This window comes from Bufo gargarizans, chromosome 8 (genome assembly GCF_014858855.1).
Source record: "Bufo gargarizans isolate SCDJY-AF-19 chromosome 8, ASM1485885v1, whole genome shotgun sequence".
Classification (NCBI taxonomy): Eukaryota; Metazoa; Chordata; class Amphibia; order Anura; family Bufonidae; genus Bufo; species Bufo gargarizans.
This window is the reverse complement of record NC_058087.1, coordinates 15,442,208-15,457,205: the sequence shown is the minus strand read 5'-3', so window position 1 is coordinate 15,457,205 and position 14,998 is coordinate 15,442,208. Positions and strand designations below refer to the sequence as shown.

Sequence of the window (14,998 nt, the reverse complement as noted above, 5' to 3'; positions counted from 1 at the left end):
AATCAGCCTCCTCCTCATTGTTCTGATGCTCCTCATTATAATACAAGGCGCCAAAATCAACAGGGGGCCACAGCGGACGAACGGGGGGAAGGGGGGGGGGTTGAAAATAAAAACAGCCATGGCATCAGTGGGAGCTGCCCTATAAAGTAACACCGTAATTAGACTTTTGCAACTGATGAAAGGTCCTCTATAAACTATTAGCACATTATGCTGTAAAATTGAGTTTCATTTCCAAAAAGTGGACAGCCTCTGTCTGCTGTAAAATATAGATGTCTATTTCAAACTCCTGGAATATTTATTCTATAGATATGTCACCTGTATGTCTTCCTGATGTTTTCTCAGCTGCTCTATCATCTGCTGAAATTCTGCTTCCTTCTGCTCAGCTTCTTCTAGAGTGGCCTGGTTCTGCTCTTCATAAGCCATGGCAACTACGGCCAGGATCAAGTTCACCAAATAGAAGGAGCCCAAGAAGATCACCAATACGAAGAAGATCATGTAGGTTTTCCCGGAAGCTCGTAGGGTCTGAAGGAAAATAAATTGTAAACCAATGATAAGTGTTTTGCAGATAGCTTCTGCATTATATTTCATAGTTTATTAATTTTTTCGAGATCGATAATCGTCAGCTGACTATGTTGTCCTATTTAAGGCCACCATATTACAGCTACAGGTCAATACCAAAAATCAAGAATATCATATCAAAAAGGGAGATTGATCACCTCCCTGTGCCAGATTTCTATTTTAAAATATATTGTCACAAGTGGCATTTATTTATGCCGGCCTCGCCACTTTTCCTGAAAAGGGGCTTCGCGAGGGCGGGGATGGTGCTTTACCAGCAGCTGCTACAAATTTATCGTCATTTTTGCCATTGTCTGACACACACAGAATGGGTCATTTATCAATCATTTATCAATATGAAATACGCCTAAATTAGGCATATTTCAGGCACAAGACTTCTCCCTGTTCACGCCAGGTCTAAAATAGTGGGTGTGGAGTAGGTGAGGATGTGCCGTCTCATTTACCATTTCTACGCCTGGTTTTAGAAGTAGAAAAAGGTCTAAATGTAAGAAAGCTAGAAAGCTGTTTTACATTTAGACCGGAGGTGGATACGCAGAAGTTATGGAGAGGCTGGTGCTTCTTCCACCACCAGCTTAGGAGTTTATTAAGAAGGGCGTCTAAAATGCTGGTCTTAATAAATGTGCTCTGGAATATACAGCAATTCTGAGCTGCAGTAGGTTTCTGTTTGGGTGCACGGACTGCCAGAGGATGCGCCTAATATATGACGAAGTGCGCGCCTCGTCATAAATTAGGCACATTCTCTGGGAGCGCAGGGGATATAAAGACTGCCACAGAAAGCCCCAGCCTTCATAAATCTACCTCTAAGTGTCCGGTGTAATTTTCAGCTATTCCATTAGCCACATAGCACAACAAGGGGTTTTCTGGGTCTTTATATCGATCTTTATATTGATAACCTATCCTTAAAGAGGACCTTTCACCTGGAAAAACATTGTGAACTAAGTATCTTGCCATATACTGCAGCGCCCAGGGATCTCCCTGCACTTACTATTATCCCTGGGTGCCGCTCCGTTCTCCCGTTATGTCCTCCGGTATCTTCGCTCAGTAGGTTATAGTAGGCGGAGACTTAGGACTCTTGGTTATAGTAGGCGGAGTCTGCCCTTGTTCTGCTGGGCGTCTCCTCCTCCTAGGCCGTAGCGCTGGCCAATCGCAGCGCAAGGCTCACAGTTTGGGAGGTTTTTTTTTCTCCCAGGCTGTGAGCTCTGCGCTGCGATTGACCAGCGCTACAGCCTAGGAGGAGGAGACGCCCAGCAGAACAAGGGCAGACTCCTCCTACTATAACCAAGTGACCGAACATACCGGAGGACATAACGGGAAAACGGAGCGGCGCCCAGGTATAATAGTAAGTGCAGTGAGATCCCTGGGCGCCGCTGTATATGTCAGGATACTTAGTTCACAATGTTTTTTCCAGGTGAAAGGTCCTCTTTAAGATAGGTCATTGATATATGATTGGTGGGGATCCGACTCCCGACACCCCTGAAAATCAGCTGTTTGAGGAGGCTGCGGTGCTTCGATGAGGCTGAGCTTCCTTGCAGCATAGGAAGCACAGAGCCGTACATTGTATAGCGGCTGTACATGGTATTGCAGTTCAGCCCCATTGACTTATAATGAAACTGAGCTGCACATGGGCCATGTGACTAATGAACGTAACATCACTGGCCTAGGAAGAGGCCGTGGACCTTATAGGAGTGTTGTGGCCTCTTCAAACAGCCTGATCGACAAGGATGGTGGGAGTTGGAATCCTACCAATCAGATATTGATAAGCTATCAGCTATCAGATATTGATGTTTTGGCTACTACTAGGAGTATGGACATCATGATTGCTGTATCCCACAATGAGCTCACAAATGGTCGTGATAGTCCTGCATTCAATACAGGCTTTTGCGTCTTTTTTATATAGACACGGGGTACAATTCTATGTTACTTTGGGAATACGGACCTGTAAATTATTCCAATTTGCTGCCCTTACACAGGACAGTATATTAATCTGAATGAATTACTACAAAGTAAAATTTTTTGTTGGAAACAAATTCATTCTTTAAAGGGGTCTTCCAAGACTTTTATACTGATGAATAGTGATGAGCGAGAGGTGCCATATTCGATTTCGCGATATATCGCGAATATTCGAGTGAATATTCGTGTTATATTCGTCGAAATCGAATATTCGTAATTATTTCAATTTTTCGCATATGCGAATATTTTAATCGCGTGTTGCGATTTTTCTAGTATAATAGTATAAGGCAATGGTATTTTACGAAATTTCGTACTATTGCTCTAACTTCGTCTTTTAGAATATTACGAATATTCTAAAAGACGAAGTTAGAGCAATATTACGAAATTTCGTAAAATACACATATATATTGTAATTTAGCTAATATACTGCTATAATCATTTTTTTTTTCTTTCATTTTTTTTCCCTCTTCTGAACTTAAGCTTTGTAAAATATGTACACTGTTAAAAAAAGTTAATATAGCAGTATATTAGCTAAATTACAATATATATGTGTATTTACGAAATTTCGTAATATTGCTCTAACTTCGTCTTTTAGAATATTCGTAATATTCTAAAAGACGAAGTTAGAGCAATAGTACGAAATTTCGTAAAATACACATATATGGAATATAGCAGTGCAAAGCTGAAATTGCGATGCGATTAATATAACACGAAATAATCGCATGGTGATTTCAACGTAATTCTCTAATCCGACAGTACATTCTAGTATATGGAGCGTCCCCATGGTAATGGGGACGCTCCATGAGCACGGCAACGGGCACTGAATGGAGCATTAAAAAAAAACAAAAACGAATATTCGATTTCGCGAATATATAGCACTATATTCTAAATATTCGCGAAATCTCGAAATCACGATATTCGAGAAAAATATTCGCAATTCGAATATTCGCGCTCAACACTACTGATGAACTATAGGTCATCAGTATCCGATCAGTGGGGGTCCGACACCCGGGATCCCTGACGATCAGCTGTTTGAGAAAGCATTGGTTCTCGCAGTAGTGCCGCAGCTGTCTCGCAGCTTTGCCTAAGCCATTTGATGTCACTTTCATCGGTCACGTGGCCTGGGTGCAGCTCAGCCCCACTGAAGTCAATGGAGCTGAGCTGCGATAGCAAGCACAGCCGCTATACAATGTACGGCGCTGTGCTTGGTGAGCTGAGAGAAGGCCGCAGCACTACTGCTCCGATGCCTTCTCAAACAGCTGATTGACGAAGGTCCCCATCAATCAAATACTGATGGCCTATCCAGAGGATAGGTCATCAGTATAAAAGTTTTTCATAAAGCACCTTTAATATAAATAGGTCAAAAATGTCATGCTAATTTCTTCCATAATCTATGTTTATAGGGGTTTCTTATTGGATTCATTGCACTCATTGCATTCAGTAATACACTATAGACAGTAAGCCCATAAACTCTTCTAGTGGTGTCTGCAGGCAACCAAAAATGTATCACTTAATTATACGACTGCGCAAAGAGACAAAGGAGATTTTGAGCTCTGCAACAGGAATACCGAGCTCAGCATAAAACAATGTAATAAATTGCTATAGTAACTATATTATGTTGGTATGTCATTACTCACCAGTTGGTAAAGATTCTCCCAGTAGTCCTGCGTCATTAGTCGAAATAGAGACAGGAAGGCCCAGCTGAAGGTATCAAAGCTTGTGTAGCCATAGTTTGGGTTCCTACCAGTTTTCAAACATACAAACCCCTTTGGACATTGGCTAAAACAGAGAACATCTATGTGTAAGTAGCAGATATTGGAACATACTGGGGGAGATAAATCAATATCACTGCGCATGGAGAGCATCTTGATTTGAACCAGAATTTGTGGCGCACTGATGCTGCACCAAATATAAGAAGTGTATGCGCCACAATTTTGTTTCACTTACGACATGCTAAACATGAGTTTTTATTTTAGACAACTTTACCACCAAGATTTTGTCTAGTCTACTGATAAGCACCTTGGGACTGGTATAGTTTTTATCCACAAGATGCACCAAACTGTCTAAGACTGCAACAAAACGAGGCGCAAAATAGCAGTAGACTTATGAATCGATTTGCCTCATCACGCAGAGTTCTGCACCTCCAAGGTGGTGTCCCTGCATGCTCCCTCTGCTGCTTGATTGACAGGGCCTGACATCTCTCCGAATAGTGGCGCAAGCGCAAAGGCTGTGCTTCTGCTTCCGCATCAGCAACTGTTCCTGCACCAGAAGATGTCCAGCCCTGTCAATCGAGTGTCAGATGGAGCATCTTCAGTTGTGGGGACACCTCCTCGCAGGTGTACAACTCTGCTTGATGAGACAAATCAATTCTCTAGTCTAGTCCTATTTAGAGCCTAGTTTTGTTGCAACCTTAGACAGTTTGGTGCACCTTGTGGATAAAAACTATACCATCCCCAAGGTGGTCTAAAAAGTGGTGTAAAATTCTGATAGTATGTCCTATGCTGCATTGTGTCACTTCTTCTCTTCACAACATCACAGCTTTAGACACATTTAACAATCCAAGTACTGGTCATAAATTCAATACTAAATAAAAATGGCGCAGGTACAATATTCTGTTGTAAAATAAAGCTATCTTAATATATCTGCCCAATGCATGAGTAAAGTTGGCCAAACCCATCAATTTTGGAGGGGCTGACCAACTATATTACTTGTATGTGGGCATGCCTTCTCTTCCCCGAAGATGATGTTGGGGGAAAGGATTGACCAAGTTAAACTTCTATGGCCGATCCTTTTGTTCACAAGGGAGATATTCCAGGAGTGCTTGGCAGTGGCTTATGCCTCTCCTCGTTAAGAACACATGCACCCTCACGACAGCTATTGCAGGTGTATGGGTATGGGTTTAACATTCACATATACTGGGAGGCAGTAAGGAAATGTCCTTCACTCATTCATTAGAAAATATACTGTCGATTTTGTTTAGAAAAAAAAATTCTTTGTATCTGATTCATGGCAAATAAATGAAGAAATGAATGTTTCTTATAAACAATAGATTAGGAACAATGAGTTATATTGTCTAATTATTTACCCAGCATCTGTACTGTTTCCACAAAGAAGGGCGTCCCTCTGCCCAGGAAAAAAGTAATAATTTCCTGTTTGTAAAAAAAATATATATATATTTCACAAATGTGATATAGAAACATTTATACATCCCATTCAGATCAATTAAAGGGAAGCTGTCGCAATGAACACTGGTATCTGCAGGTGGCCTGTTATAGTGCATGAGCAGCTGAGAAGATTGATATATAGTTTACAGGAAAAGATTCAGTATAACTTGTCATTTATCCATTTAAAATATCTGCTCTTTGAATGCTTGAGTCCAGTGAGCGGTGCTACTCAGAGAAATAACGGTCAGACATTAAATGGGGTTGACCCACCAAAAATATTCTATATTTTTCAAACCAGAACTTGGATCTGAATACTTTTATAATTGCATGCAATTAAATACTTGGTATAGCCAGTGAGTTATTCAATAAAATGTATCTGTATAGCGCCACCTGCTGTTTGCTCTTTTCTAATTTCTCTGTCCTGCTCACTGAGATGGAAGCACATGCTCCGTTCCATCCTTTAACTGTCACCAATTGCAGCAGAAAGGGCACCCCCTGAGTAAGTGCACATCTCGTGAGCCGCCAGCTTGAAATAAATCTAGCAGAGCAATTGCAGCAACAAATGGGCAGATCTCTGAAACTATGTGAGGTACGGGGCTGGTTCTAGCTTTGTTAAAAATAGATTGTCATGTAATATATGATATCAGATTTTTATTTTTTATAGTACTCATGGGATAACCCCTTTAAGTAGGATTGACCACTGGGCTCCTAAGCACAGGACTACCTTTATCACCATGCAAACCAAGGAAAAGCTTGGGGTCCCAGAGATCAGGGTCGGGTATATAACCTGTGCAGCTAGTTCAGCTGGGGGAGGGTGCCCTTCCCAACAGCAGAGCAATGGTAGAAGTGCCCATGTTCCACTACTAAGCTGAGATTGGTACTTATCAAACCAACAGGGGCAGAGCTTGGCTGTGTAACAGGAGTGGAGCGTTGGGGTGTAATGGGAAGGAACTTAGCAGTGTGACAGGGGCCCCTAGGCATAACTTTTCTTGGGACTGCAGAAATTCCAAATGAATATGTATATCTGTATAAGGCCTCATGCACACGACCGTTCCGTTTTTTGCGGTCCGAAAACCGCGGATCCGCAAAAAAATGGAAGCCGGCAGTGTGCCTTCCACAATTTGCGGAACGGAACGGGCAGCCCATTGTAGAAATGCCTATTCTTGTCCGCAAAACGGACAAGAATAGGACATGTTACAATTTTTTTGCGGGGCTACGGAACGGAGCAACGGATGCAGACAGCAGACGGAGTGCTGTCCGTATCTTTTGCGGCCAGCACACAGAGTGCTGTCCGCATCTTTTGCGGCCCCATTGAAGTGAATGAGTCCGCATCCGAGCCGCAAAAACGGCGGCTCGGATGCAGAACAAAACAATGGTCGTGTGCATGAGGCCTAACTGTATATTAATCTGCTCAGCTCCTCCTGCTCAATCAATGCTGCCCAGAGATAAAACTGTACATATTCTAGAACATGCAAGCTAAAATCTAAATAAAACAATAATGCTAGTCAAAAAGTTAGAAGACGTTGGATTTGATAATCAGAATATTGGGAGAAGAATTTAATGGAATGTGGGGAACACTCTGTAATCGTAGGTGGTGGGAATCAGATTGTACATGTTTAATGCTGCTCAAAACCAGAACATTTAGGTTTGACTTCAGTGAACCCCAATAGCATGCGCTACCCAAGTCATACAGATAGGAGACAGGAGGAAGCTAACATGTAGAGAGCTAATTTTAGCATGTTCACACCACACTCCTCCTTCAGAGATCTGTGTGTCAATCTATAAGGCAAGACGTGGCGTAAATATTTTACTGTGCATCTCACAGGTGCTGCACAAAGATGTCACCATTTCACCCTATACATTGAAATGATGAATTCCGTAATGAAAATCTACAGCATTTCTACAAAACAATGAACATACTTGTTTTTTCCATGCAGATTTTTTCCACTACCTGTGGGTGAGGTTTTAAAAACCCCATCCACGGGTATGGTACTGCAAATCTACAGCATCTGAACTCATCCAAATACAGTCAGGTCCATAAATATTGGGACATTGACACAATTCTATCATTTTTGGCTCTATACACCAACACAATGGATTTGAAATGAAACAAACAAGATGTGCTTTGACTGCAGACTGTCAGCTTTAATTTGAGGGTATTTACATCCAAATCAGGTGAAGGAATTACAACAGTTTGCATATGTGCCTCCCACTTGTTAGGAACCAAAAGAAATGGGACAGAATAATAATCATAAATCAAACTTTCACTTTTTAATACTTGGTTGCAAATCCTTTGCAGTCAATTACAGCCTGAAGTCTGGAACGCATAGACATCACCAGACGCTGGGTTTCATCCCTGGTGATGCTCTGACAGGCCTCTACTGCAACTGTCTTCAGTTCCTGCTTGTTCTTGGGCATTTTCCCTTCAGTTTTGTCTTCAGCAAGAGAAATGCATGCTCAATCGGATTCAGGTCAGGTGATTGACTTGGCCATTGCATAACATTCCACTTCTTTCCCTTAAAAAACTCTTTGGTTGCTTTCGCAGTATGCTTTGGGTCATTGTCCATCTGCACTGTGAAGCGGCATCCAATGAGTTCTGAAGCATTTGGCTGAATATGAGCAGATAATATTGCCCGAAACACTTCAGAATTCATCCTGCTGCTTTTGTCAGCAGTCACATCATCAATAAATACAAGAGAACCAGTTCCATTGGCAGCCATACATGCCCATGCCATGACAATACCACCACCATGCTTCACTGAGGAGGTGGTATGCTTCGGATCCTTAGCAGTTCTTTTCTTACTCTTTTCTTCCCATCACTCTGATAAAGATAATCTTGATCTCATCTGTCCATAGGATGTTGTTCCAGAACTGTGAAGGCTTTTTTAGATGTTGTTTGGCAAACTAATCTGGCCTTCTTGTTTTTGAGGCTCACCAATGGTTTACATCTTGTGGTAAACCCTCTGTATTCACTCTGGTGAAGTCTTCTCTTGATTGTTGACTTTGACACACATACACCTACCTCCTGGAGAGTGTTCTTGATCTGGCCAACTGTTGTGAAGGGTGTTTTCCTCAACAGGTAAAGAATTTTTCGGTCATCCACCACAGTTGTTTTCCGTGGTCTACCAGTTCTTTTGGTGTTGCTGAGCTCACCTGTGTTTTCCTTCTTTTTAAGAATGTTCCAAACATGTTGGACAAAAACAAAAATGTTTCTAATGATGGCTTGCTTTACTGATAGTGACAGCTCTTTGGATCTCGTCTTGAGAGTTGACAGCAACAGATTCCAAATGCAAATAGCACACTTGAAATGAACTCTGGACCTTTTATCTGCTCATTGTAATTGGGATAATGAGGGAATAACACACACCTGGCCATGGAGCAGCTGAGAAGCCAATTGTCCCATTACTTTTGGTTCCTTAACAAGTGGGAGGCACATATGCAACCTCTTGTAATTCCTACACCGTTCACCTGATTTGGATGTAAATACCCTCAATTTAAATCTGACAGTCTGCAGTTAAAGCACATCTTGTTTGTTTCATTTCAAATTCATTGTGGTGGTGTATAGAGCCAAAAATGTTACAATTGTGTTGATGTACCAATATTTATGGACCTGACTGTATGTAGGGAAGCTATACTATCACTGGGGAATTTATTTTCCTAGTTTTCCTTGGTCAACACAATTTTTAGATTACCCAGAACTATCATTTGCGTAATCATGGTAAAGATTTATAGATGAAATCATGTTTCTTTCATATAGCTGGAAGAGAAAAGGACAACTAAAGCAGCTCTACAAAATGAGGTCCCAACTAAAAACTCAGCTTCTTAGACAATAGTATGACAAACAGTAGAGGGATACTGGGACAACTGAATTTTATGGTTTTGAGTATTTTTGAGTTGAGTTGGCCTTTAAAAAGAGTTTATTTTCTTATATAGCAAGTAGGCATGCCTTAAAATTGTGGGAGCTGTCCTCCACTGATCCTGTGAATGAGGAGGTCCTTGTCCTCATTCTCTACATAGAAGTGGGTATGTGCACTACATTTAAACAGGTTTTCCAGAATATTTACACTGACGGCATGGCCTCTCCAAGTGGTATGTGACCCAAAAGTGAAATTCTGCTTGAGGACATGTCACTGTTGAGGTCAGTGATTGGCTGCAGCAGCGCACTTGACCCTGCCTGAATGATTACATTCCAGGGACAAGAAGGAATCAGACTGTACCCTTTGTGCTGGAAAGGAATGGTAGGGAGCAGGTTTGTGCCTTTTTTATTTATTTTAGGAGAGCACCAGTGGTGTAGCTATAAAAGAAGCAGGGGAAGTGACTGATTTGCGGCCCTAACTCAGAAGGGGCCCACCCAGGAGGAGGACTAAAAGATTGTATTGTCAAAGCCCCCTCAACAGTATTATACAATGACATTATATACAGGGACACTGTAGGAAACGGACGGTGCAGCTGCCAGGCCTGGTCTGAGAGAACGAGATTTGACTAATGTGGGGTTTCCCTCTGGTAGATAGGGTAAGCGGGCGCAGTACAGAGGCAAAACACAAGTTCTTAACTCAAAACATCAGTGTTTATTCACACTTGAGGCAATTGCACAAAACAGCACGTAACTTTGCAGTCTTGGTCTTAATTCAGACACAATGGAAAGTTCATATAACACAAGTCACCTTGCTGGCAGTTCTGCCCCTAGTAGTCCACAGCAGGCCTGTTTCCCTAGCATGCGGCTATCAGCCCTCCAGCACGGCACAAAGCCTCAGATCCCAAAATCAGAGACATCTCTGCTGAGCCCAGCTGCCTATTTAAGGACAGCCAGGTGCTGCCAAAACCCGGACTAGCACTTAAACTCCAGTCCGGTATTTGACCTCACCTGGCTGGAAAACAGGCCAGCCGCAAATGCTGGGAGTAAAATACCTGCCTTGCCAGACTCAACCTCTCACTGTGTCACATACCACCCCCCTTTATTTAACTCTGTGGGGGTGGACATATGCCAGACAATGCACCCGGGACAGGGCATCCGCGTTTTCCTGCAACCAGCCTGCCCTGTGTTTTACCGAGAACTAAAAGTTCTGCAGAGACAAAAACCATCTGGTGACCCGGGAATTCCTGTCTTTGGCTTCACTCATTCACTTGAGAGGGGAGTGGTCGCTAACTAGGCGGAACTTTCTCCCCAACAAATAGTAGCTGAGAGACTCAAATGCCCACTTGATAGCCAGGCACTCTCTCTCCACTATACTGTACCTGGTTTCAGCTGGGGTGAGCTTGCAGCTTAGGAAGACAATGGGATGTTCCTCTCCGTTGACTTCCTGAGACAGTACAGCACCGAGGCCTACTTCGGAGGCATCGATCTGTACTATAAACTCCCTTTTGAAGTTGGGCGTCACCAAAACCGGGGAACCGCACAGGGTCGACTTCAAAGAGGAGAAAGTCTCTGCCACCCGATCATCCCAGCGAACCATCATTGACTTGTGTTCTTTCAAGAGTCCTGTCAAGGGCGCGGCTAGAGTACCAAAGTAAGGAACAAACCTCATGTAATAGCCTACCATTCCCAGGAATTACTTTATTTGCCTAGTGATGACAGGTCGGGGCCAATTCCGTATCGTCTCTATTTTGTTCACTTGGGGTTTGATGACTTTGCGCCCAATGACATACCTCAGGTACTTAATCTCTTCTAACCCTATCGCACATTTTTTTAGGTTAGCGGTTAGGCCAGCTTTTCGAAGGGAGTCTACTACAGCCTGAATTTTGGGTAGGTGACTTTCCCAGTCGGTACTGTGGATGACAATATCGTCCAGGTAAGCCGAAGAGTACTGATGATGTGGACGAAGCACAATGTCCATTAATCGCAAAAAAGTGGTGAGGGCGCCATGCAGACCAAAGGGTAAGACCTTATATTGATACAGCCCCTCAGGTGTGATGAAGGTAGTTTTCTCTTTAGCAGCCTCTGTTAAGGGCACCTGCCAGTACACTTTCGTGAGGTCCAAAACGAAAAATACCGGGCTTGTCCTAATCTCTCGATGAGCTCATCCACCCAGGGCATGGGATATGCATTGATTTTAGAAAATCTTGTTAAGTTTTCGAAAGTCGTTACAAAACTGCAACGTCCCGTCCGGCTTGGGTATTAATACTATAGGACTGGCCCACTCACTTTTTGACTCCTCAATGATGTCTAGCTGCAACATTAGCTGCACTTCCTCCGATATGGCTTGTCGTCGAGCCTAGGGTACCCGATATGGTTTTAATCAGACTTTTGCCTGAGGTTCAGTGACAATGTCATGCTGGATTATGGAAGTGCGTCCAGAGAGGTCCGAGAACACATCCGTGTTCCGACTAGCAAACTCCCTGGCCTCATGAGTCTGTTTAGAGGAGAGGCTGTCAGCAATTTTCACTGTGGCAGCCGTATCTCTTGCATCAGACAGAGGGGCCGGTACCTCTTTTTCTAGAAAACCCGGCTGCTGGCTGTCTTCTGTACAGGTTTTCCCTATCTTTCCACGGTTTGAGTAAATTCACATGGTAAACCTAACATAGTAACATAGTAACATAGTACATAAGGCCGAAAAAAGACATTTGTCCATCCAGTTCGGCCTGTCATCCTGCAACCTGCTCCGGCTTTCGCCGCCCTGGCTGGTGTACCTTGTAGTTTACATCTCCAACTTTCTCGTGTAACTCGTAGGGCCCCTGCCACCCTACGAGGTACACAAGAAAGTAGCCAGGAACTTACTGTCCACGGTCGGCACCAGAACCAAAACCCGATGACCTGGGTTAAAGATCTGTACCCGAGCCTGCTGATTATAGACCCGATTCTGGGCACGCTGAGCTGCCTCCATATGCGCCCTAACAAGAGGCAATACTGTCTCTACCCGATCTTGCATCTGGGTAATGTACTCTTTTATGTGGAGTGGGTGGTTGTTCCCGTGCCTGTCATATAGCAGTTCGAAGGGCGAGAACCCAGTAGGGGCCTGGGGTACTTCTCGCACTGTGAATATGAGATAGGGTAGAAGGAGGTCCCAGTCCTTCCCATCATTAGACACTACCCTTTTCAAAATATTTTTTAATGTTTGGTTAAACCATTCTACCAGACCGTACATTTGTGGATGGTAAACGGACGTCTGTAGTTGTTTTATGTGCAGCAACTTACAGAGTACCCTCCTCACCTTGGACATAAAAGGGGTCCCTTGGTCAGTCAGAACCTCTTTAGTTAGTCCTACTCAGGAAAACATCTCCATTAACAACTTAGCTATGAGTTTGGCCGAGGTATGTCGCAGTGGCACCGCCTCCGGGTACCGAGTGGCGTAGTCTAGAATGAATTAAGATGTGTTGATGCCCTGTGGAGGACTTGGGTACTGGGCCTATGAGGTCCATAGCTATTCGGTCAAGCGGTACTTCGATAATCGGGAGAGGTACAAGGGGACTGCGGAAATGTGGCTGGGGGCCAGTGATCGGACAGGTCGGGCAAGACTTACAAAACTCTTCCACTTCTTTGAATATGCTGGGCCAGTAAAACCGCTGTAGAATACGATCCTCAGTTTTCTGCAGCCCCAGGTGACCCCCGAGAATGTGTCGGTGGGCTAGATCTAACACAAGCTTGCCATAAGCCATGGGGACCACCAACTGTTTAATAGGCTCACCTAGTAGTTGGTTTACCAGATACAACATATCCTGATGAACCAAAAAACGGGGAAACACTGACTCTGCCCCAGGTTGTTGTGGTTCACCATCTACTATTAACACATTTTACCAGGCGCGGGATAGGGTTGGGTCCTGGCGTTGGGCGGTACGAAAATTATCCCCGGAGACATTGAGGTCTGCCAATTCAAGACCCGACGACAAGTCCTCCATGTCTCCCACCATCACAATTAGTGGGGTTGTCTCCCCCTCTTCCACCGAAGTGGCGGTCAACCCTACCGCTGGTCCTTCGGTCTCAGGGTACCCAGGGTTCAGGTCTCCCCCCTGAGCCGGGCCACTCTGCTAGGGTTACCCCTGTCTCATGGGTATCAGTCACTCTCATAGCAGGCCACAGTGCCGGGAAGCCCAGCAAGTCTTTTAAGTCTCCGTGGATGCACATGACCCCGACTTTCCAGCCAGTATCCTTCACTGACTGTACCAGGGGAGCCCTTACGAGGCACACCAGACTCCATGAGTCCAGCAGAGCCTCTGCTAGAGTGTCTCCTACCTCAACCTGGCAGAGGTGGTTTAGAGTTTTTGGGGTACCTGCTGCACACAGCTTCCTGGCATATAGCGACTGACGGTAGCCATAGTTCGTATCCATGGGTTCTACCTGATGGGGACAGTCAGCTTTTACATGGCCCGGCTCCTGACACCGCCAGCAGACTATCGAAACCAGGTCCGTAGCGGGTACACCCCGTGTGGGTTTGGTTGGTACAAGTCGCCGGGTCTGGGATAGAGATTTACGGGGTTTGACTGCCCCCCTCCCAAAAGAACCCCCTGTAACAGTCTTAGTAGCCTCGTAACACTCCACCAGGTCCACCATTTCTAGGACGTTGCCAGGAGACACCTGGCCGATCCAGTGCTGGAGAGGGGGTGGCAGAGCCCTCCAGAACATATCAGCCAATAGTCTATCCAGCATAGCTGTGGGACTCAGCACATCAGGCTGTAGCCACTTTTGCAAGACGTGGAGTAAGTCATAATACTGGGTCCTCGCCGGCTCAGCCGGCTTAAACCCCCACTGATGTACCCACTGGGCCCGGACCAACAAATTCACCCCCAGTCTTGCCAAAATCTCACCATTTACCTTTTGGTAGTCAGCTGCAAGTCGAAATACACCCGCTGGAAATCGGAGGCAAGGAATGGAGCGATGACCTCAGCCCACTAGTAACAGGGCAGCTTTTCCCTGATAGCCACTTTCTCTTACATCGCCAGGTACATCGCGGCATGGACTGATTTTCGGGCATCGCACACGCTCGGGGTTGCTCCTGCTGTCTGCAAAGGCATCACGTGTTGTAGCAGCAACTGGTTAGTCTCCTGCTGCAGCTTATTAGCCTCGCGTTGCTGCAGTTTGGTCTCTCGCTGCTGCAGATTAGCCTCCATGAGGGCCTTCACAACAGCCTCCATTTTGTCGTGGTGCACTGGTTATAATACAGCTGGTTTAATGTACGATATACAACCGAGCCTGAAAAATGCAGAAGCCAAAAATATTGGCGTTCACGCCAGCCTCACTGCTCTTGCCCGCATTCTCCACCAATTGTGGGGTTTCCCTCTGGTAGATAGGGTAAGTGGGCGCAGTATAAAGGCAAAACACAAGTTCTTAACTCAAAACGTCAGTGTTTATTCACACTTGAGGCAATTGCACAAAA

At 44.5% G+C, this 14,998-nt stretch overlaps 1 protein-coding gene across 11 annotated transcripts in view; it reads right to left on the bottom strand.

The window, feature by feature from the left end:
* Nucleotides 1–14,998, bottom strand: part of LOC122945786 (sodium channel protein type 2 subunit alpha-like) — a 188,573-nt gene that overhangs the window by 119,909 nt on the left and 53,666 nt on the right. For 10 of the 11 annotated variants that reach the window (XM_044304982.1, XM_044304981.1, XM_044304983.1 and 7 more), the window contains exons 7-9: nucleotides 5,612–5,675; nucleotides 4,164–4,305; nucleotides 316–522 (exon numbers count right to left, since the gene is read on the bottom strand). In XM_044304982.1, the coding sequence (XP_044160917.1) occupies nucleotides 316–522; nucleotides 4,164–4,305; nucleotides 5,612–5,675 (413 nt within the window). The remainder of the gene's footprint in view (nucleotides 1–315; nucleotides 523–4,163; nucleotides 4,306–5,611; nucleotides 5,676–14,998) is intronic. The other variant, XM_044304991.1, reaches the window with a different exon arrangement.